We start from the raw sequence: 22785 nt of genomic DNA, 5'->3' as shown, positions 1-22785 counted from the left end.
GGGAAACAAATAAGTTAATAAAAGGACAAAGAAAAATACCTGGGAGTAATAATTTCCAGCAACATCCCGTTTGATAAGCATATTTACAAGATCACAGGGAAACTTATATTCTACTTAGAAATGAGTGGCTCCACAGGAAAATGATCCCCAGCGAAAATGTATACCCACACTAATGGTAGCTCAAGGGATCCTCTTCCACTAGATATTGCTTAGATTATTCTCTCTCGATAAGAATGCAGTCTAAACTTTGATTCAATGTTCTGTATTTCTCGCTTCTGTTGACATGGAGGTTCCTGGTTTAATGTACTCCGTGGGAGAAACATCCAAGCACCCTGAGCTGTGTTGTCATGGTAGCCAGCCAATAACATGATGCGTGATGTTGTGACATAGGCATTGTGTGGCCAATGAGCTAACTGCCTAACCTCCCGGAGACTCGACTTTGAGCTACATCGCTAGTACAAACGTATCTTGGATTGTACTACATTTTCATGTTGATTTGGACAACAGGTGCACATGGCTCTGACAGTGATGTTGATGACCCTCAAGCTATTGATGTTGTGCAAGGGACAAGTGAGAGTAACAACAACAGTTACCAAGGTCTGACTGATGAAAGGGAAAGGAGCATGGTTCCATCAGAAGTTCGACCTGAGAACTATCCCCCTCCCAGCCCTGTATGATGCCCTGCTAAACCTCAGTTAAGAGAAGCTCAGTGACCTAACAAGCTTGTTATACCTCATGCCAGATGACAAGAAGGCCTGGCACAGTTGAACACAATGTCATGCCTCCTGACAAGGATAATGATGAGGTGCTCGATTATAGCAACTAATCATAAGGTTAGGGTAGAGGGGAGAGGGTAAGGAAAGGGAGAATCAACTTTCAACAGTCAATATTTACATAAGTGTGGTAAGTATATTTGTAATTTTACTTCATATTAGAATTTCTATCATCTCTATTATCTTAATTTACAAGTATACATCAAATTGACTTGAACTCCACAAGTGACTGGACTGTTTTTTGCTATCAATAATTGCTGAATGTATGATTGGATCAAAAGTATTTTTCATGCCTTTGGGAAGCTGACATGCCCTGGTGTGTTTTGATATATGTTTTACAGAAATCATATGGTAGGTTTCCAAAATATTAAAATGTAAAACTTTAGAAGCTATTTTTTGCAGTTTTTAAGAAATGGTGCTCGGATCGTTCTCTCGCTTAGCTACTCAAATATCAGAGCAGTATTTACATACGTACATTGATGGAGATATGATAAAAAGTTGATAACAACAGTGATACGCCCACATTCGGAGTACGCAGCATTAGTGTGGTCACCAAATCTAAAAAAAGACATCAGGAAACTGGAAAGAATCCAGAAAGCTGCAACAAAAATCCCTACACATTTAAGTAAATATAGTTATGAAGAGGTTAGAAAAACTGGGATTAACTACACTGGAGGAAAGGAGGGAGAGAGATGATATAATAGCACTATATAGGATATTGGAAGGGATAGAGAAGCTGGACTGAGATGATCTCATCAAACTTGATATGAAGTCCACCATAGGATATGGGAGGAAACTGAAAATGTGTGATTGCAGAAAAGACTTAAAGAAATGCAGCTTTCCTCATAGATGTATAGCACTGTGGAAAAAACTTTATGATGAAATGGTGTGTACAAAGACTATACATAAATTTAAGCAAAATTTTGATAGAAACAGATTGGGAGGCAGGACAGCATTTTTCTGTATCTCACAACTAAGTAAACAACAAGGTAAATACACAAACTTTGGTAGCCATTTCCACGACTGATACTCAGACATGTTTAAATAATATGTAGCCCTGTGGCCAGGCATTCTCTTTTCTCACACCAACCTTGCTTATATTAGCAATATTACCAATGTTCTTTAGAAAAAAAAAAAAAAAAAAAACTATATAACTATAAAGGTATCTAAATTTTGATTAGTATTACAAAAATCTCAACTTAGATCCCTTCAGTTAAAATCAAGTTTTCTTTCAGTACCAAAGCTTGTGGGTAATTTTCATTATGTTACTGAAAGATATTGCAGCTGCTGTTTGAAACTTAGTATCATTGGTTTTGGTGGGAAACCCAGTGGTCCACTTTGCACCACTGGTCCACTTTAACCAACCTTCTCTTATATCATGGTAGACAAGCAAGTTAAAACATGAGATGGTGCCAATGCTTTCTAAAACATACTTTGACTTGAAAGTAAAGTGTTTCATGGAAATTATAAATAAATAATCACTGCTTATTATGAAGAAAAATTTATTATGATCTGATTATGATATCACCACAGTAAATTTTGATTATGATTTGACTATGATTACACATTTTAAGCTTCTTGATTGTGATTTGATAATGATTACATAATCACAGCCATGGATTATGATTTTTTATTAGTAATCATAATCATGCCTATGTCTGGTTAGAAGATATACACTGAAACAACATTTTTTATATTTCCTTGCCTATTAAGTGAAAATTATGAGTAATTTAAGTAATGATAATTTCTCTATGATTGTATGTATTGTGGTAACCATGACTTTGCAGCATTACTGTAAATAGTAGAAACTATGGAAGTTATGGAACTCTGTATAACAAGATTAGAATATTAATTAGCCTTGAAACTAATCAGATTAAGGTTTATTACCTTGCAAACAGTACCTAACTAATCCATTCCTGGCCATTATGACAGAACCCACAGCTGAAGAACTGAAGCGACTGATGATGGTGCACGGTGGGACCTACCACCATTACTATTCTCGCAGCCAAACTACCCACATCATTGCCAATAACCTCCCAGACACCAAGATCAAGAACATGAACACAGAGAGAATTGTCAGTCCCAAATGGATCACAGACTCTCTTGCTGCAGACCATCTGCTTGACTATACCAAGTATATTCTCTATGGTAACCAATCCAAGAGTCAACCACAGTTACAGTTTAAGTCAGTGCTGCCACCTGATAAAGATACAGAGCCTCGTAAGAGTGTGGAAGATGAGCCTTCTGTGAAGGATGAACAAAAAATCAAGAGATGCAAAGAAAGCAAGTGTATTTCTTTGACAAATTTGTCAAATGATGCTCTGGGTGCACATCTGGATAACGTTATAGTCTCAGAAGATACTGAAGTAAAAGCAGAGGGTGAAAGAAACAGTAAGAGACATGAAGTGAGCTCTGCCAACTCTCCTAGCAGCAACATTGACAAAAAACACAGTCCTGTTAAGGGACATGCAATGAGTACTGCCAACCCAAAGTTCCTCTCAGAATTCTATAACAACTCAAGACTCCATCACATATCAACAATGGGTGCTATGTTTAAGGAATATATCAATGAAATGCAAAACCAAGGTGATGGCTTTCCTGGCAGAGAGAAACTAAAGGGATGGATGAAAAGTAGGGGGTTGTCAGAAAATGGAGTAACTGTAAATGAAAGTTTCCAATTTTCATCTCTTGAAGATAAAATCAAGAGAGTAATCATGCACATTGACATGGACTGTTTCTTTGTATCTGTTGGGCTTCGGAAGCACCCGGAACTTCGGGACAAACCGGTGGCAGTGACCCATGGAAGAGGGAACTCCCAGGGACATGTAAGGGAAGGAATGGATCGCCAATTTGAGTTAAACTACCACAAACAGCGTGCACAAAATAAATTAAAAGGCAAGATACTTGCAACAGGATCCACTACTAAAAATCAAGATGTGACAACAGAACAGCAGGATGATGATGAGCTTAGAGAACAAAATACTAAACATTTAGAGAAGAGATTTGCCACCATTGACCTTATTGATGACACAAGTTCATTGTCTGAGATTGCTTCATGTAATTATGAGGCACGCAAGGCAGGTGTAAGAAATGGCATGTTCCTTGGCCCTGCCTTGAAGCTATGTCCGCACCTGAAGACCATTCCCTATGACTTTGAAGGATATAAGGAGGTATCCTACAAGCTATATGACATTGTGGGCAGGTGAGTATAGGGCTTGGAGGCACTTACATAAATAGGTGGGTAAGTAATCGTATTTGTTCCACTTTTATGTATGTCACGTTCAGATAATAAAAGTAATTTTTCAGCTACATACAGTCAACTCTTGATTAATGCAAGGTTTATGTTCCTGGAGACGTTGTGTTATTGAAACATAATTTTCCCATAGAAAACAATGGTAATAGAGGAGGGGTTTATGTTCCTGGCCACTGGAAAATTATGCCTATTCTGGGAATTTTGTTATTTAAACCATAAAAGCTATTAATACATCACTAAGTCATGAAAACAGTAAAAGCTTCCATTCTCATTTTATTAGCTCTGATGATACACAACGTGCTCTCCCTCAGTCCCGTTACATGGACAGTCACCATGGTCTTTTCTTCCCAAGCATAGTGATCAAATACTTCGAACTTCTTTTCAATAGTTGCAGTCTTTCTTGATTTCTTGTAATCACTTTCCTGTGAGGAGGTTGAAGGATGCTTGGACACAATAGTATAGGACACTAGATGAACACACAGACAAACAATCCACTCACAGTGTCTTAGCTCCAGACTGAGAGAGGAGTGAGGATTGTGACAAGGAACAGAACGTCTCTGAATTATCACTCAGTGCCATGGAGCCAAGGTGATCCTCATGGCATGATCGTATATGAATACAAAGATATGATATCCATTATAGCAGGCAGTAGAAGAGTAGAAACACAAGTACAGTGGAGACAATACTCGGAACTTAATTTGTTCCATATTGCTGTTCGAGTATGAAAAATTTTGACTATTTATACCTATATGTATATAGTTTGTTTTGATCTTAGCAAAACCTCAAGTTTATAGATAAACTTCAATGTATTTTTTAAAATTTTGATTTGTACATACCGTAAGTGAAGACTGGTGATAGACAACTTAGAAGAGGAGGGGAAAAGGGTGGGGAGGAGGAGTCACCATCCATAAAAATGTCATCGTAACTTTTCTCCTGGTGTGATTCCTGTGAATCCACCAGTGGAGTGCTGTGTCTTACGAACACTTGCACTCTCACCAGATTCCTTATTTTCATCACTAATAAGCCTCTTAGGAGCCATCATAAGTTTCTAAATGAAAAGCTACTGACAAAACGCATTAGAATGTTTTTTTCAAGACTGGTAGGACTATGGATGCGCACCGTCATCTGGTATATTGATATTGCGATAACACTAGTATTACCGGTATTACCAGTAATACGGTATCAGAACGGTATAGTGGCGGCTGCAAGAAGGGCCACATACAGAGTCATATACAGAGCTTTGTATATGACCAAATGTGCGGCCGCTTGATTACCAGATATTTTCACCAGTAATAAGCCTTTGGTTTTAATGTAAGTTTATAAATGAAAAAAATACAGATAGAATGCAGGAGAAAGTTATTCTGATGACTGGGGCAGCACAAGTCACAACTGGCGGAGGGAGAAAGGGGATGCCAGGAGCCTTTGTTTACAACCACATGCGTGGATGTTTGACTATCAGGTATTTTTTCAAGTATTAAATTGAACTTTTCCGTTTGAGTATTGAAAAGTTGAGTATTTAGATATTGAAGTATTGAATCTCCACTGTATTGTGGCAAAAGCAACACAACAAGCTAAAGGGGTTCACAAGAAGAAGAGACTGCTGCTGCCGATTGGCAGTGGACAAAATAATGCCTCCTCATCTCCTGCTTTGTTTTTGGCCAATATAAAAAGCCTATACATAGCTACGTAAATACAAAGCATCCATTCAACTAATTGTCCGGCAACAACATGTCTGTTTGATGAACTGTCTGGTGATGAATTGTCAGATGACAAAATGTCTGGTCATACCTGAGACAACCAACCCTTCAGAAAGTTAACACATCATGCAGAGATACTGCAGAATACCTGACCTCTGATCCCTTTAAGAATTCTGATTGGCTGAGAAAACTTAGTAGCATTTGATGCCTCACAAACTCAATTCCTCCATATATCAACTTGACACAACCTTCCTGACAACTATTCCCTCTTCTTCAATGACACTCAACTGTCCCCCCCCTTTTCTACACTTAAATATCATCAGTCTCTCCTTTACTTATAGTCTAAACTCATCTCTTGTTAAAACAGCTTTTATGAAGTTGGACATTCCGAGGCATTTCTGCCAGTTTTGCTTATCCCCCTTACTGCTAACTCTGTACAAGAGGCTTATGCACCCATGTATGTGTAGTGGGGGTTCCACTCACACAGTTTTATTAAATAGAGTGGAATCAAAAGCTTTTCATCTTATCAGTTTCTCTCCACTGACTGTCTTCAGCTTCTGGAACTCCCTACCTGCTTCTGTATTTTCATCCTCCTATGACTTGACCTCATTTAAAATGGAGGTTTCAAGACATATTTATCTCATTCACTTTGTTAACTCTTGCATATAAAGCGATGCATTCTCGGTGGGTTTTTTTTATTTCTTTTATGTTTTACTCTTTCTGTTGCCTTTGTCCAGCTTTCTCCTCTTACATAGAAAAATATATATTCTATTATATACTTTCTGTTCACCTTTGCAGCTTTACCCATGACATTGAGGCTGTCAGCTGTGATGAGATGTTTGTGGATCTGACAGAACTCTTGCAGTCCTGTAAATTGTCACCTCAGGATTTCACAACATACTTGCGGGAGAGAGTGCAGGTAACGTATACAATGTAATGCACATATATACTTGAGTTTATAATGTATTTATTGGGTACGTTTGTTATATGTCAAGCTGAGGAGTCCTGAAGGAATCAGAAAACTTGCCAACATTATATGAACAGACAGTCATTTACTTTTGAAGATAAAAGATAGAAAAGAGGGCAAAAAAAAAAAAAAAAATGGAAAATTGATAATCTGTTTACTAAATATAAATAGATGATAATAGATCGTTTTCAATTGTATCATAACTTAGATTTGCAGATAGGTAAACTATATGAGAGATAAACACTATTTTATTATGTGCTTTGTAACAGTTTCAGAATATGTCTTTTGCTGTCAGGACTCAAAAAGCTTGAACTTTGCACAAAAATAAAACTAGTTACCATAATTTCATGCATGCACACTCATAGGAAGAGACCAAGTGTCCCTGCTCTGCTGGCCTTGGCCCTAATATGTTAGTGGCTCGTATGGCCACTCGCCATGCTAAGCCCAACGGCCAGCATTGGGCTGACCCAGAGGACTTACAGCTCTACATGAAGGACCACAAGGCCACAGAGCTTCCAGGTCAGCCCATGTTTTTGTAGTTAATTGTATCTTGAGAGCCGTTGTAGTTTCTTTATATCTTTTTACTGCTACAAAGTATGAAAGAGTAAGAATTCCATTGCTTTTGTCCACATATTATGTATGATTTATGTATAGCTATTCTGTTAATGTTATTTGTTATTTTTAATGCATTTTCTTATTCTGAATGATTTATGTATTACTATTCTGTTAATGTTATTTTATTATTTTTAATGCATTTTCTTATTCTGAATGCTGTAATGGTATTGGGGTTGGATTATGTTATTGTTTTCAAAACATGTAATACTAGGTGTTGGCTGGTCCACTGGAAAGCGTTTGGAGGCTGAAGGGTTGACAACTTGTGGGGACTTGCAGAAGCGTTCCCTTGCTCATCTCCAATCACTGCTTGGACCTCGCACTGGACACTCTCTCTACAATTACTGTCGAGGAATTGACACCCGCACTTTGAAGAGGGACCATGTGGTGTGCTGCTGAAGTATCAACTCAGTGACTGAAACATAATGAAATAGTCCATAAGATTTTTTTTTTTTTTCGTAATATTCCATTCTATTCACTCCTTTTTGTAGTAAATATTTTGAAAATTATGAAAAGTTACAGATTCTTTAGTTAGTGATACATTTTCAGTAGCATTTTATAACCTTTCCAAGTTATGTATTCATTGTTCAAGACTTGAATACTTCATTCTTAAGGAAATGCTTACAATTAGTGAATCCTTTCAGAGGAAGTCAGTATCAGCAGAAGTGAACTATGGCATAAGATTCACCTGCCAGAATGATGCACACAAGTTCATCAGTGAGCTAGCAACTGAAGTAGAGAGCAGACTGGCAGCCATCAGAATGAAGGGAAAATGTATCACACTCAAGTTAAAAGTAAGCTTTTGAAAGTTAGTAGGAAATCTCACATTATATACTGCACACTCAAGTTAAAAGTAAGCTTTTGAAAGTTGGTAGGAAATCTCACATTATATACTGTTTTACTTGTCAGATGCCAGGATTGTATGTGTACAGATATTCCTTATACTTCTCCTAGTGCCAGGGCCTTGGGTATGGTACCCTTATTTAAGAAAAAATCATGCTGGAAATGATTTAATTTTGCTTAAAGAACAGGTAGCTGGTAATAGGTCTGCTCTTCACCCCTCCTTCCTAGTGTGATCAACATCCCAATTACAGTAAGTCCTTGTTATACGGTACATATGTGTTCCTGAAAACCTTACCGCAAATAGAAATTACTGTATAACGAACCCATTATAATATGTAATAATAGGGAATGCATTCCAGCACGTGAAAAGTCACCCCTACAGAAATGAAAATACATGAAAATAGTCATAAAAAAAATGTAAAGTACTGCACAAAAGAAATAAACAGAAAATGTTTTTATTTACCTTTCACTTGCCATGTATTCTATCAGATGATGTCCCTCCCGAGGCTAAGGGACAGTAGGGATTTCAGCCCTTACTCATCTTCCGCTGAGTGGGCAGACGAGGATAAGACGTCGTCGTCTGCACTGTCGGAAGCAGATGTGGAAGGGCCAGCTGTAGCAGGGTCGGCACGTTTCACTGGTTTGAAGAAAGAGGATATGGAGGAAGGGCCAGCTGTAGAACCATGTCAGGCAGCATGTGGAAGGGCCAGCTGTAGCAGGGTCGGCAGGTGTGACAGGGACGGCATGTCTGACTGGCTTGAAGAACGAGTAGATGGAGGACTGTTTGGTTTTTCTTGTTTTTCATCATAGATTTCTTGATAAATCTTGACACTTTTCTCTATGTCATGAGCCACTTTGCTACTCCTGGCAGGATTTGGGTCACGTTCCTTCAGGGTTTCAGAGCTTTTTCGATACCACCGAGACATTCTCTAAGAGTTTTGATGTCCAGGCCACGCACAGGTTCTTCTTCCTCGTCTCCCTCTTTTCTGCCTCCTGTGATGCCTTGTCTAGCTCTATAAGTTCATCATTTGAGAGAGGTTCAGCATGGCTTTCCAAAAGATCTTGAACATCATCATCATCAACTTCATCGAAGCCAGCCCTATGGCACAGATTTACTATGTCATTTCTGATCGCACCGATGTCGTCTTCAGCGAAGCCTGGGAAGTCATGCGCATTCTGGCCATACTTTATTCCACGCCAAGTTCATGGTAGACGTCTTCACTTCGTCCCAAGATGACTTGATGTTATCTAAGGCGTGCTTGATGTTATACGACTTCCACCATTCTCTGATAGTGGGCTTGCCATGCCCATCTGTGCCCTTTATCAGTTGCTGCATGGTTTGCCGCTGGTAGTAGGCTTTAAGTGTTTGCCATAATTATTATGAATATATTTGTGCTTACAATAGACCCTTTAATATTCCATTTATTCATCTAATTAGTAATGCATGTAAGTAATATGTAATGCATTAAAGAAAGAGGGGGAGGGGAAGAGATAACAGGCTCCAAGGATGGTCAAGTTAAAGTCAGTACTGTGAGTGGCGGGGAGGTGTGGCGTGGATGACTTCATCACCCCTGCTCCCCAACGCTGGGCCCTTTCGGATGACATGAGCGGATATTATATCTGTGAATTTTTCTTACCGTATATTGAATGGAAGGTAGTAATTTCCAAACTCCATAACTGTGAATTTACTGGATAAAGAACTACCGTATAACGAGGACTTACTGTACTCGTGGATTTATGAACCCCATTTTCTCCACAAAAAATTGACAGTGTAAGAGTCTACAGTTAACAACGTGGTTTTCCTGTAAACAGACTTATTCATGAAAAAATAATACATATTGAAAATTTTTTTGGCATTCTTGTAATACAATGAGGAAAAATGCCCATTACTCACCATGTGATAGTTGTTTGACATGTTTTTGTTATATTGTATTTTATTACTATATTGTGGATGTATACACCTATTATGGTACATATATTCTCTGTGCCCATGATCTCTCTGTATCCAGCATTTCTTTTGGTGGCACACTGTAGCAACCCTGAGTTCTGGTGGTGGTGTTACACACATCCCATGTATTCTCATCTCGCTTCACTTTGGACTCTATATCTGACTTTTCTTAGAATACAGCAATGCCATCTGCCATTGTCAGTGGCATCCCTGAGTCATGGTGGTGGTGTCACCCACACCTCACTTACTACTCTTAGGGAGCCTTAGGAAGGCAGTGACATAGTGGATAAAGTGGTGAGCATGGGATCAGGCAGATGTCCATGCGTAAGTTTGAATCCTACCACATACCGTTTTGAAACGGTGTCATTTTTCAAGTAGTTTAAAGGTACTTACTTACCATGGCACCCAGGTTCTAAGTGGAGGTGTAATTGCCTTACACCAAAGATGTGCTTGGGTGGTGATATGGGCCCTATATGGATACCACTATAAATAAAATTGCCTGCGCCGCTAATGGGTGGAAGCTGAACAGTGCTTCTCATACTCTTCAAGTAGACTTACAGGTGCTATAGGGGAAAAAATAAATTAATTAAAGCGCTCTGCTTCAGACTCTGTATCTGACTTTTCTTTGCGTACAGCAGTGTCATCTACCATTGTTTGGTCTCACCCAGACCCCTTTGGACTGTTGGTTGTTAACTGTACCCAGCTGTACCTGCTAATACAAGCAAGGTTATCAGTATCAAATATGTTAGATATAACAGGAAACTTTGCGTATTTGATGGCTCATAAGGTGCACCTTTTTCTAAAAAAAATGTTTCAGGAAATGACCCTGCATCCTATGAGGCCAAGGTTCAGTATTGAGACAGTAGTTGGTGGTAACAGAAGCTCAAAAATCAAACCCTAGACATCTTTGTAGGTGTAAACAAAGTGATGATAGGTACATCACAAAAAAAAACTTTCTTTCAAGGTACCAATATATAATAGCTCATACTTCTGGTAATTCACATGACATCTTTCTTCTTCTTGGGGATTTGTCAGGGCCGTGCAGGCTGTGTGTCACAGCCTCTAGTGCCCCAAAGGTCCGGGATGTGGAGGTGATGTAGTCAGGCTATATGCGGTGAAGTTGATTTGTTTTGTGTAGGAAGGTCCTGGTGAGGTTGAGTGTCTTGAAAGCCTGATAGGTATTTGTGCAGCCACCCAGGAGGTCAGTCAGTGTTGGCCTGTGTGGGTGAATGGCAGACAGTGAGTGGAGGAGGGCCACACGGTGTGAGTGGTGCCGAGGGCAGTGCAGCAGCAGGTGTTCTGGGGTGTCAGGCTGGGTAGGGCACCAGGGGCAGTGGGGAGAGTCAGTCATGCCCAGCCTGTGTAGGTGGGCATTGAGGCGGGTGTGGCCGATTCTGAGTCTTGTGATGGCCGTGTCCAGTGCCCGGTTGGGGGAGTAGGTCCACCAGTGGTGTCTTGTGTCCTGTCTAATGTGTCCCAGTGAGGTGTACTGTAAAGCGTCAGTCAATGTTGTGTCCCAGTGTCGCCAGCAGGCTGTCTTGAGGTCAGTCAGGAAGTCTGTCTGGTCAGTAGCTAAGTCAATAGGGGAAGGGTGGGTGTGTGCCTCTGCTGCTGCCCTGTCGGCCACGGTGTTACCTATGACACCAACATGGGAGGGCACCCACTGAAGGTGGATGGTGTGTCCCAGGGAGGTCAGGTGGAGGATGAGATGGTGAATTATAAGGGTGAGGTGGTGGTGGGAGTGTGGGCGGTGGGATTTTACAATCTGGAGGGCAGAGAGGGAGTCAGAGAAGAGAGCTATTGAGCAGGGGACAGCAAGGATGGTGGCAAATTGAAGGCCCTCTTTTATGGCAAACGGTTATGCCGTGGTGATGGAGGCAGTGGCCGGTAACCTCCAGGCAGTGGCAAGGGACCTGGAGGGGATGAATATGGCTGCACCGACGGATGGAGGGGTAGTGAGGCGGGAGCCGTCGGTGTAGATGTGGAAGTGGGTGTGGTACCGAGTGGAGGAGTGAGATGAATAGAGTTCTGCCCTGCACTGGGCAGCCGGTTTTGAACCATTGTGTGGGTGTATGAAGGGACAGTGAGACTGAGGAAAAGAGAGGGTACCAAGGGCCCAGAGAGAAGTTTTTTCGAGGATGAGGAAAGGGGGAGGAGTCACCCGGAGAGTTGCAAAGAAGGAGAGGGCTCTATCTACAAAGGGTGTGTGGGCTTGATAGGGCAAGGGACCATGAATGAATGGGAGGGGGAGGAAGTGACAAGGTGAAAGTGGTGGGATCCCACAGTCACCAAGACTTATGTAAGGAAGTTAATTTTGTCATTTGACGGGAGGGTCGTGGGTGGGACGATTGATTTTAACTCGGTCTGAAAAGATACCAGGTCTCCCTTGTTGAATGACCAACGTGGTCTGCGTGAAGTGGGAAGGGGTGGTGGCACTGATGGGAAGGCAATGATTACAGGAAGATGGTCACTCCCCATGTAAGGGCCAGTAGTTATAGTGGTGAGAAGGAGTGGGCCATTCCCTAGGCACAGGTCTAGGGTGGAAGGATTCCCTGAAACTGGGTCAATCCTGGTAGGGAGGCCAGGAGGTGTGAGAAGGGAGAGGGAATCACTATCTGCCAGAAAACTCGAGTGACGCGCCTGAATGGTTTCTCCGGCTCCTGGGGAGGGCTGGTTCCCAGATGTCATGATGGGCATTAAAGTTACCCATAATTAATGCTGGGGAGGGAAGTTGATGAAACAAATGTTGAAATTCCTGAAGTGATGTATCAAGACAGGGATTGTAGATTAGCAGAATGTTTAGTGGGCCTGAGTCAAAGGTGACAGTCACTCTCAGATGCTCCAATCCATCCCCTGTGAAAGAAGGGATAGAGAGAGGGCTAGAGGGAAGGGACTGGTGGATCAGTAGAAGTAGGCTGCCTCCTACTTTGCCAGTCTCCCTGTCCTTCCTGTAGGAAGTATAGTTTGGAAAGGAGGGGGAGAATGGGTCTGTGAGCCACGTCTCACAGGAGAGGAGTCCTGGCATGCACCGGAGGAGACTCTCGGTGAAGCTAAGTCCTGAAAGCAGGAAGTTAAAGAAATTGAGTGCTATTGGTGCTAATCCCTTAATAAAAGCAGGCCATGCAAAACCCGAAGCATGCTGGGCCGGAAGCGAGGAAGAGGATGGTACAAAGCCTGCACTACCAAGTGAGGGCAAGGACTGCTGGGCTGCTGGCTGTGGGGCTTTTGGCTGGAGAACCTTTGGTGGGTGGCATTGGTGTAGAGGGGTTTGGGGTACAAATTCCCCAGCATCTGACAAGTCAGTTCAGTAGGGGCCCTCGGGGATGAAGGAGGGTCTGGTGGTGTGACTTCGTGGTGTGGTTTGTGGTGGTGGCGGCTCCATTGGGCCTTGGGTGAGGGAGGCTGGGCGGTTAGTGGTACCACACTAATAATGGGGCTCAGGGGCTTGATGGGAGCAGGAGTAGGATCAGGAGTGGGAATGGGGATGGGTGTAGGATGAGGAGCAAGGCTGGGGGCAGAGATGGGGGTTTCAGGTGTGTGAGGGCAAGTGAGGCATAGGGGAGGAGGTTGAGGATTGCCTGGTTTGGAGGGTGAGTGTTTTGGAGCAGGGTTTGGTGGGTGAAAAATGCCCGGGAGGATACCTCTCATTTTTCGTTTAACATCTAGGAGAGAGTGGGCCCCATCATGCTGCAGTTCTTGCAGCTGCACTGCCTGGAGGCGAGCCGGGCACTGTTTGGAGGTGGGGCGGTGGCCGGGACCATAAAACAAACAGTGGTCCTCCCTGACACACCCGTCAGTGTCATGGTAACCACTACATTTCTTGCATCAGGCACGCCCATTGCAGGAAGTGTTGCCGTGGCCAAACAGGAGGCAGCGGGTGCAGCGCAGGACTGGGAGGGTGTTGGGCCTAACATGGTAGACCATGTTTCCTAGGGCCACCCTCTCAGGGAGGGGCCCACGGAATTTCAGGCGAATGGCCAGGTTCGGGACTGTCTGTCCGTCCTTGTCATGGTCTGGGAGGCGTAAAACATCAACAATCTGAGTGGGGCTGCCGTCTAGGATGGTTATCTGAGTCATGATGTCATGTTTAGTCATGTCGGGGGAAACAGGGTAAATTCTACCAAAGTCATAGGTAGGGTCATTGTCAGTGGCCACCCAGCACTTAACAGGCCACTCCCCCAGTCGGGTTACTGACTCTGGGGCCTGTTCCAGGTGATCGAGGTTGGCCACCTCAAACTTAATTCCTCGGCCATCTCCAGTGATGGCCAAGGTTTGCTCGATGTATTTTTTGGCAAAAATTGAGCCCCACACAGCCCTGGAGACCTTGGATGGGTGGATGAAGCACCTACTTCCATCAAAAGAGCAAATGAGTAACACCTGCTTATGAGTGGGGGGCGGGTGTGGGGGCCCAGTAGACTCAGCACTGCGAGGAGGGGTAGAGGCGGTCACACAAGCGTAGGAGCGGGTTGCACAATCCATAGCAGGCTTTGTGGATTTGACAGATTTGTGTGTCTTACCAGGTGATGGTGTTGTGGTACGCTTGATGACCGTGGTGGAGTCGTCCATGTGGTCACCTGGGGAGGTGGAGCCGGCGCATATGGGGTTGGAGCCCGGCTGGACCGCTGTTTTCACCAGAGGCATCACCTCCACAGCGTCATCCAGCTTGTCTGTAGTTGTTACTGTCTGCTCTGGTGGTGGCGATGCTTGAGCTCTGTGGGTGAGAGAATGTTATTGCTAGTTGGCACGGAGCTGCTCGGAACCAACGTCTGGTCAGCACGCTGGCTAGCTAGAGTCCCACATGACATCTTTGCAGATGTAAACAAAGTGGTGATAGGTACTACATTGCAAAACAACTCTTTCTTTCAAGGCACCAATATATAATAGCTCATACTTACTGGTAATTCACATAGAATGACACCAGTCAGGAAGAATTTCCCAGCTGACCACGCACCATGCATTGTTATGAACCAAAACAAACACGGCCAGTGTCAGTGATCTTGACCTTGACACAGGCAAGCTTCACTGTATTCTTTAGTGTGATATCATTACTCCTTGAGGTAAGATATACTTTCATACAGTTAAAATTCCACATGTCTTAACATTCTTATCTTGCATATATGTAAAATGATGATAAAAAAGTTATGATCACCAGCCCTGTGGTCTCTAACTCTCACACAGTCACTGCCAGTGCCATATGCCAGGTATATGTTTACATCTCACAAGTCACAGTAGGATCAGATTTTAAGTGCAAAATATTGGGATCTGATAGTGATCTAAATACATGTCAGTTGTCTAATATCAGGTGAAATCCTTCACTCCATTTTCAGAGCTTAAATCTGCTCATTAATCCTTTTTTTTTTTTTTCTTCTTTTTTTTTCTCTCTCTCCAGTGTCTGCCAAAAATGGGTGTGTTTTATGAGCCCATGCATCTTATGACCCATCAAATATGGGAATTATTCAAGTAGAAGCTTATTAGTCTAAATTTTGTGTCTTTCTTTCCAAACCACATTTTTCTTTTTGTGAGTTATCTTACTGTGTATTAGTTGTATACATTTAATTTTTTTTCTCTGGGAGCTTTGTTTTTTTTATCCTTATGAGAGAAAACTCATCATAATTTTCTGTAATCCACTTACTTCACTGTAGGTTCGTGCCAAGGATGCTCCAATAGAAACTGCCAAGTTCATGGGTCATGGTGTGTGTGACAATATAGCCAAGTCTGTCTCCCTCTCCTTGTCCACTTCATCTGCAGACATTATCGAGAGGTGAGTTATTGTGTGTCATTTATTTCAACACCATTTCCACTAATTAGACTTAGCAGTCTTCTCTTAAATTAGATGTAAGGGAAAGTCAGTTCAGCTTCATTAAGAGGTGAAATATAACTATAATGATGAATTGCAGAGGAGTCCTTTTTATCTGTTATCATGGACAAGATACTAGAATTATGTATTCTGATGTGTATTATTTATGTATGGTTTTCATATTTATTTATTTTTTACCTCTAGAGAGACCTTGGGATTGCTAAAGCAGATCAAGAATCCACCTCAAGATTTCAGAGGTGTTGGAATTCAGGTACTTGCTACAGTTCTATATTTGTAGAGTGTTAACACAAACAAGCTTTGTAGATGTAATGATTGATTCATGTTAAACATGGGATGCTTGTATCTTACACTATGATAAATAATTTCATCAGTCATATTAGATTTACTGTGATTAGTCACAAACAGATCAGCTATTCAGTATTATTCAAACAGAAATTAATTGTGCCAAAATTGAAGGGACTTAGCTCTGGTACAGTGCACAGCTTATTGCCTAATGTTTTACATGTTAATTTTGAAATCAGTTACTTGATGGGAGGGATAGTGCTTTCTGGTAACCCTAGTATGCCCTTTATGACTTTGTTTTTGCACCATTATAAATATCTCTTAACTTTAATTTCTGAATTATTTTTCAATTTTTTGCATATTCTTTCACTACAGACCAAGTTTTGTGCCAGGCACTCAAAAAGTTTGCATAAATATTTTGCTCCTTTCTGACAAAAATTTCTTAAAAAATGCTCATAAAGCAATTTTTGTATACAGCATGCAAAACAACACTGATTTAAGATGCTATTAGTAGAATTGTACAGTTCTTTTGATGTCATCATGAGAGTTCCTACTATATGATATATATCACCCTAAACAGATCCTTTTGAAAACTATAAAATGCATCAACTTCATTTTCATAGCACACACAGAAAGAAAGATTTTTCTTTTTTATGCGACATGATTAGTTTTAGATAAAGATTAATCATTAAAAGAAAATAAATGAAAGGATTCTGTTAAAGACACACATGTGTGAAATATTGTAAAGGATCTATAATATTCTAAGAATTACAAGTTCAATTTGAAGAAAAGAAATATATTAAGTATAATATTCAGCTTTTATTTTGATTCTATCTTACATGTGTGAGAACTAACAGTTTTGTAGAGACTATGAATATAATATGAGGTAACACTGATGTATTAGTAGAAAAGCTGCGTAAAAATTGTGTTTTATACCAGAGAGTGCACACTGTGACTAAAGCAAACTACGCAGCATGGTCCACCTATGGTGCCTCAACTCAGAAAATAAGTGTCATATTTTGCACTTCAAAAATTTTTGGCACCTCGGTCAGTGTGCCTCTCATTTTTGAAGATCATAAAACAAAACAAAACAAAAAAATAAATAAATCAACATATAGAGTGGTGCCTTGCGATAACGGACACTTTGGGCGCAAGGGGTTGTCAGTTACTGCAAATTATCTTTTACTGAGACTGGTCTATCTGCAAAAACCTTAAACACCCACTTTGCCTTTTTCAGTAGTTTATTCTCTTTTAATAATATGTCCTGGTATGGTTGAAGAATAAACACTGGGGATCTGTTCCCTGTGTTTATTGGTAAATTACAAGTAGTACTGAAGCTTGGAGGCTTGGTAGCTTAGTAGCGAGGAGGCTTGAGAAGTTGCCGGCAGCCGGGATGAAACTTATAGTCGGTAGCGGCCAGAGTGAGACTTGTAGCTGGTACGCCGGATGAGAATTACAGTCTAGACAACTGGAGTCTCACGGTGTAGAGGTAGACTGGCTGTGCAGAACAGGATAACCAGTACAAAGGCAAAAACGGGATTGCCAGGCGGAGCGTGAGCTATGAGTCTCTCTCCAAGCTGTGTTAGAGAAGGACTGAGTGCGGCGTGGGTCTGCTGAGTACCACACGGCCACAGTACATTGGGTAAACATTACCGCGCATCAAAGTAGTACCCATTATAAACAAAAAAATATTTTGATAATTTAATCTATCTTATTCTACACTCAATGTTAAAGTAAAAGAGTTAATTATTATTAAGAAGTGAACAATAATAAAAATTTATCTTATCAAGAATAGGTGAATTAAGATATAACTTTCCATTTGCTGTAATGGCCGATTCCCATGTTGTCTAGTGGCATCCTTAACCCCTTCACGCCGGATGTTAAAAAAGCCCGCCTGTATGATATACGGGTGGTAGTGCCACGCCCAAGCGCGGGAAACTTGTGCAAGCTTGTCATACTTGTCGTCTTTGTGTATTATGCTGCTATGTTTTAGTCACTATATCGCCTTCGAAGAGGAAAGTGGACGCTTCTCTCTTCGAGAGAGAGAGAGAGAGAGAGAGAGAGAGAGAGAGAGAGAGAGAGTGACATTTGCTAATATTTTAGACACAAGCAGGACGCATGTAGCTTATCTTTTGAGAGGAAGAGGGGAGGGAGGGAAGGGAGAGGAGAGAGGAGAGAGAGAGAGAGAGAGAGAGAGAGAGAGAGAGAGAGAGAGAGAGAGAGAGAGAGAGAGAGAGAGAGAGAGAGAGAGAGATTAGAAAATTTGTTGTTTTTGTGTGTGTGTGTGTGTGTGTGTGTGTGTGTGTGTTCACGAATGTTACAAGGCGGGACGCATGTAACTTATCTTCGAGAGGGAGAGGGGAGGGAGGAAAGGAGATGGGGAGGGAGGAATGGAGAGAGAGAGAGAGAGAGAGAGAGAGAGAGAGAGAGAGAGAGAGAGAGAGAGAGAGAGAGAGAGAGAGAGATGGGAACAGTCTATGCCATTGGGTAATTTTAGACACAAGGCGGGACGCATGTAGCTTATCTTTAGTGATTGGTGGAGACAAGGATGGTGGGAGGAGCACTAGGATTTCAAGGACAGCATACGGCGTGTGTAGTTGGTATCCAACACACTATACGGGACAACTGAACTGAAGAAAGCTCAGAAAAGAAATATGACGTCTACGTAGGCGTCACCGTATTTGCTACTGGGGCTTCATGACGCCCACATAGGCGTCACCGTATTGAAGGGGTTAACAAGCATTTAATGACTGCCTGGAGGACCTTGCTGAAGTTACAAAGGAGGGGAGAAAGACTTTGCTATAGAGTACAGGTAACTCGATTTACACGTGTTTGATTTACGCGCTTTTGTTATAACGCAACCCAAAAAATATTATAATTAATTTAATTTGCGAAATCGGTTTGCTTATACGCGATTTGGCCCAACCACATTTTCAAACTGAGTGCCAGACGCAATTTCAAACTGCGCGCCAGAGAGTGCCGCAGCTGGGTGATAGGTGGGAGCTCCGCTCTTCTCATGCCTCATTTGCAGTCTGCCAGCACTGAGTACAGACGGAATCTCTTCAATCTGCCTATAATTCACCAAGATGGCTCCAAAACGTCCTTCATCTTCTTCTGCATGTGGGGTTATTTTTTATAAATGGATTTTTGATAAAATGGTAAAGCTCAGAGGAAGATGGTGACTGACTGTGGTGTGAGTGGTGAAGGCAGTGATGCAGTGAGTGTAGTGTTTACGTATTTTTTTGTTTTGTTGCTTTCTCTTATTATTTTTTGCTTTCTCATTATTTCTTGCTTTTCCCTTACTTTAACCCGTACAGCGTCAGCAGATCTGAGACTTTATTTCGCCAGTGCTGGCCACATCATGGATTTTTATTTTTCTAAACCAGTCGTAAATGATGTGAAACAAATGAAAATGACAGTCATTCCTCCCAGAACTGACTGGAAGTGGTATTAATCGGTGCGAGATATTTTGCGCTAAGGTTAGCGACTTAGCAAAGCCTTATGTGACTAGTTTATTCGCTTCCTCGTTTCTCACCAGTCGATCCCTGAGTTGGACACATGCATAATATCGTTCCTGAGTTGAAAGAAAAACAACATGTCATGTTTTGCTGTTTGGGAGTGCTTGTGGATAAAAATAGACACAGGATATCGCGAGGAGTGTTGCCTTTCACGGTGCAAATATTTTCCGAGTAATATGTACTTGTTTTCCTTATAACAAAGCGATTGGAAAATTCTTATTTATGTCATACAAAGTTTTCACTACCACAATATAACAGTTACCAAAAACAACTGAAATGGTAAGAGTAAGTAATGGAAATTACGCTTTGTTCATATTAGCGGAGTTGAGGCGTCAGTTTCCTGCTACACCTAGCTGAAGGCATCAGAAACTGCTAAGTTCAGAATTGTAATAAATAAATACAGGAAGCATTCATGTTAGCAGGGATGAGGAGGCAGTATGAGCAATGTCTACAGTGCACGATGGCAGTATAATGTTAGGTTTTGAGGATGCAATACCTCCGAAAACACGAGAAAGCTCGCCGACGTATCTCATACGTCTCTGACGCCTGGTTCGCTCAGAGTAGCCGACGTATCTCGTACGTCTCTGATGCTGTACGGGTTAAATACACTTCTAGTATATAGAATGGTAAATAATAAAATCATGTTAATTTAGCCAAATAAATAGAGTATTTTGTACAAATTTTTTTTGAACCACATCCTGCATCCCCCCTATTATTTAGTGTTTCTTATGAGAATTACATGTTTGTTTTACATGAATTTTGATATACGCGATGCCTCTTGGAACGCATCTATCGCGTAAATCGAGAATTACCTGTATTGCCCTGCTGCAAACTCACCATATGGCCATCTTCACCGCCAATCTAAAGCAGTAATTTGCAATATGAACAAGTACTTCTTGGAGAGAGACAGAGAGAGAGAGATCAGGCAGCTGTGTTACTGACATCACTTTCCACTACTGCTCTGATGAAACTATTTGCTCATTATGTCATCTAGAAGAAAAAACCTAACCCACTTCATACTAAATTACCCTCAGTCGCAAGTAAAAAGAAATGAAATTGTAGACCTCCAGAGACCAGTAAATGAAGACAAAAATCAAGTGACTGGAAAGTTTTAGTTTTTATTTGTCTGTCATCTGCACTTTTGTCAGCTGCGATCCTCTCTCTCTCTCTCTCTCTCTCTCTCTCTCTCTCTCTCTCTCTCTCTCTCTCTCTCTCTCTCTCTCTCTCTCTCTCTCTCTCTCTCTCTCTCTCTCTCTCTCTCTCTCTCTCTCTCTCTCTCTCTCTCTCTCTCTCTCTCTCTCTCTCTCTCTCTGGCAGTGTCATTATCCTTGCTTGCCCAACAATTTTCAAACAAATGCATAACTAACATTTCACTTCAGCAGACCATGGGTCTAACCAGCTCAGGACCTCTAATCACTGAGTGTCACTCTGGTGATCATTGCAAGCAAGCAGTCGCTACTCTCCACCTTATTACAAGTTTTGTGAATCGTAGATGAACTAAATGAGTTACAATGGTATCTAGCATGCCTTTTTGGGCTTGTTTATTGTATCATATGTGTATTTGTCTGCCTGGCTACTCAGGAACTATTTCTGGAAAAAAACTGCCTTGACGGTCCAAAAAAAATTGGTTATTGTCTGACTAATCTGTTATTGAGCAAAATCCATTACTGTGAGTTCCATTATCATGAGGCACCACTGTATATGATAACTCTAGCTATCCCATTGTTATTAAGTAATGAAATGAAAGGTAAGAGCATAAAATATTAACATATTTGACAAAGCAAACTAACTCTAGCAGACAAAAAAATCATACTATAAACATATCTTCAACAAAGAGAAATTATGAATTGTTACAACTATTTAAACCAGAGAGGGAAGTTAAGACACCTTGAAGTATATTTGAGCAACTTTAGCCTAATTACATACAAATAGTTGTCTTGACACCTCTCTCTTAAAAGAAAAGTCATAGGAATATGGAAATACAGAAGCAGGCACGGAGTTCCATAGTTTACCAGTGAAAGGTATGAATGATTGAGAGTACTGGTTAACTCTTGTATTAGAGTGTTGGACAGAATAGGGATGAGAGGAAGAAGAAAGCCTTGTGAAGCAAGGCCACAGGGGGAGGGGAGGCATGCAATTAGCAAGATCAGTACAGCAGTTAGCATGAAAATAGCAATAAAAGATAGAAAGGAATGCAACATATTGGCAGGAAGAAAGAGGCTGAAGACAGTCAGTCAGAGGAGGGAGTTGATGAGATGAAAAGCTTTTGATTCCATCCTATCTAATAAAACTGTGTGGTGGAAAACCCCCAAACATGTGAAGAATACTCCATACAAGGGCTTATCCTTGTATGGAGTTAGCAGTTGGAGGGGCGAGAAAACTGGTGGAGACGCCACAAAATGCCTAACTTCATAGAAGCTGTTTTAGCAAGAGATGAGATGTGAAGTTTCCAGTTAAGATTATGAGTAAAGAACAGGCCGAGGATATTCAGTGTGGAAGAGGAGACAGTTGAGTGTCACTGAAGAAGAGAGGATAGTTGTCTGGAAGGTTGTGTTGAGTTGATAGATGGAGGAATTGAGTTTTGAGGCATTGAAAACTACTAAGTTTTCTCTGCCCCAATCAGAAATCTTAGAAAGATCAGAAGTCAGGCGTTCTGTGGCATCCCTGCGTGATCTGTTGACTTCCTGAAGGGTTGGTCTCTGAAAGGACGTGGAAAGATGTAGGGTGGTATCATCAGCGTAGGAGTGGATAGGGCAAGAAGTTTGGTTAAGGTCATTAATGAATAATAGAAAGAGAGTGGGTGACAGGACAGAACCCTGAGGAACACCACTATTAATAGATTTAGAGAAGAACAGTGGCATCTACCACAGCTGCAATAGAACGGTCGGAAAGGAAACTTGAGATAAAGTTGCAGAGAGAAGGATAGAAACCGTAGGAGGGCAGTTTTGAAATCAAAGCTTTATGCCAGACTCTATCAAAAGCTTTTGATATGTCTAACATGACAGCAAAAGTTTCACCGAAATCTCTAAAGAGGATGACCAAGACTCAGTAAGGAAAGCCAGAAGATCACCAGT

General features: G+C 41.4%; 1 protein-coding gene and 1 long non-coding RNA gene across 4 annotated transcripts in view; one reads left to right on the top strand and one right to left on the bottom strand.

Moving 5' to 3' along the window:
- The window catches only part of LOC123502363 (DNA repair protein REV1-like), a 35183-nt gene extending 16947 nt beyond the window's left edge, over positions 1–18236 (top strand). The window contains exons 4-10 of one of the 3 annotated variants that reach the window (XM_045251532.1): positions 2706–3975; positions 6522–6642; positions 7056–7209; positions 7517–7689; positions 7947–8096; positions 15736–15854; positions 16095–18236. In XM_045251532.1, the coding sequence (XP_045107467.1) occupies positions 2706–3975; positions 6522–6642; positions 7056–7209; positions 7517–7689; positions 7947–8096; positions 15736–15854; positions 16095–16188 (2081 nt within the window). In that variant the 3' untranslated portion in view covers positions 16189–18236. Of the gene's footprint in view, positions 1–2705; positions 3976–6521; positions 6643–7055; positions 7210–7516; positions 7703–7946; positions 8097–14613; positions 14753–15735; positions 15855–16094 lie in introns of those variants that run through there. The other 2 variants (XM_045251533.1, XM_045251534.1) reach the window with 2 other exon arrangements.
- Positions 9760–15862, bottom strand: LOC123502364. Its single transcript, XR_006673978.1, has 3 exons — positions 15726–15862; positions 14611–14804; positions 9760–11310 (listed from the first exon to the last, which is right to left on the bottom strand). It is a non-coding gene; the product is annotated as an uncharacterized LOC123502364 (long non-coding RNA).
- Positions 18237–22785: the final 4549 nt, after the last annotated feature.

Source organism: Portunus trituberculatus, chromosome 11, assembly GCF_017591435.1.
Source record: "Portunus trituberculatus isolate SZX2019 chromosome 11, ASM1759143v1, whole genome shotgun sequence".
In the NCBI taxonomy this organism is placed as follows: domain Eukaryota; kingdom Metazoa; phylum Arthropoda; class Malacostraca; order Decapoda; family Portunidae; genus Portunus; species Portunus trituberculatus.
The sequence above is the reverse complement of the archived record's forward strand: the minus strand, read 5'-3'. Positions and strand labels throughout refer to the sequence as shown.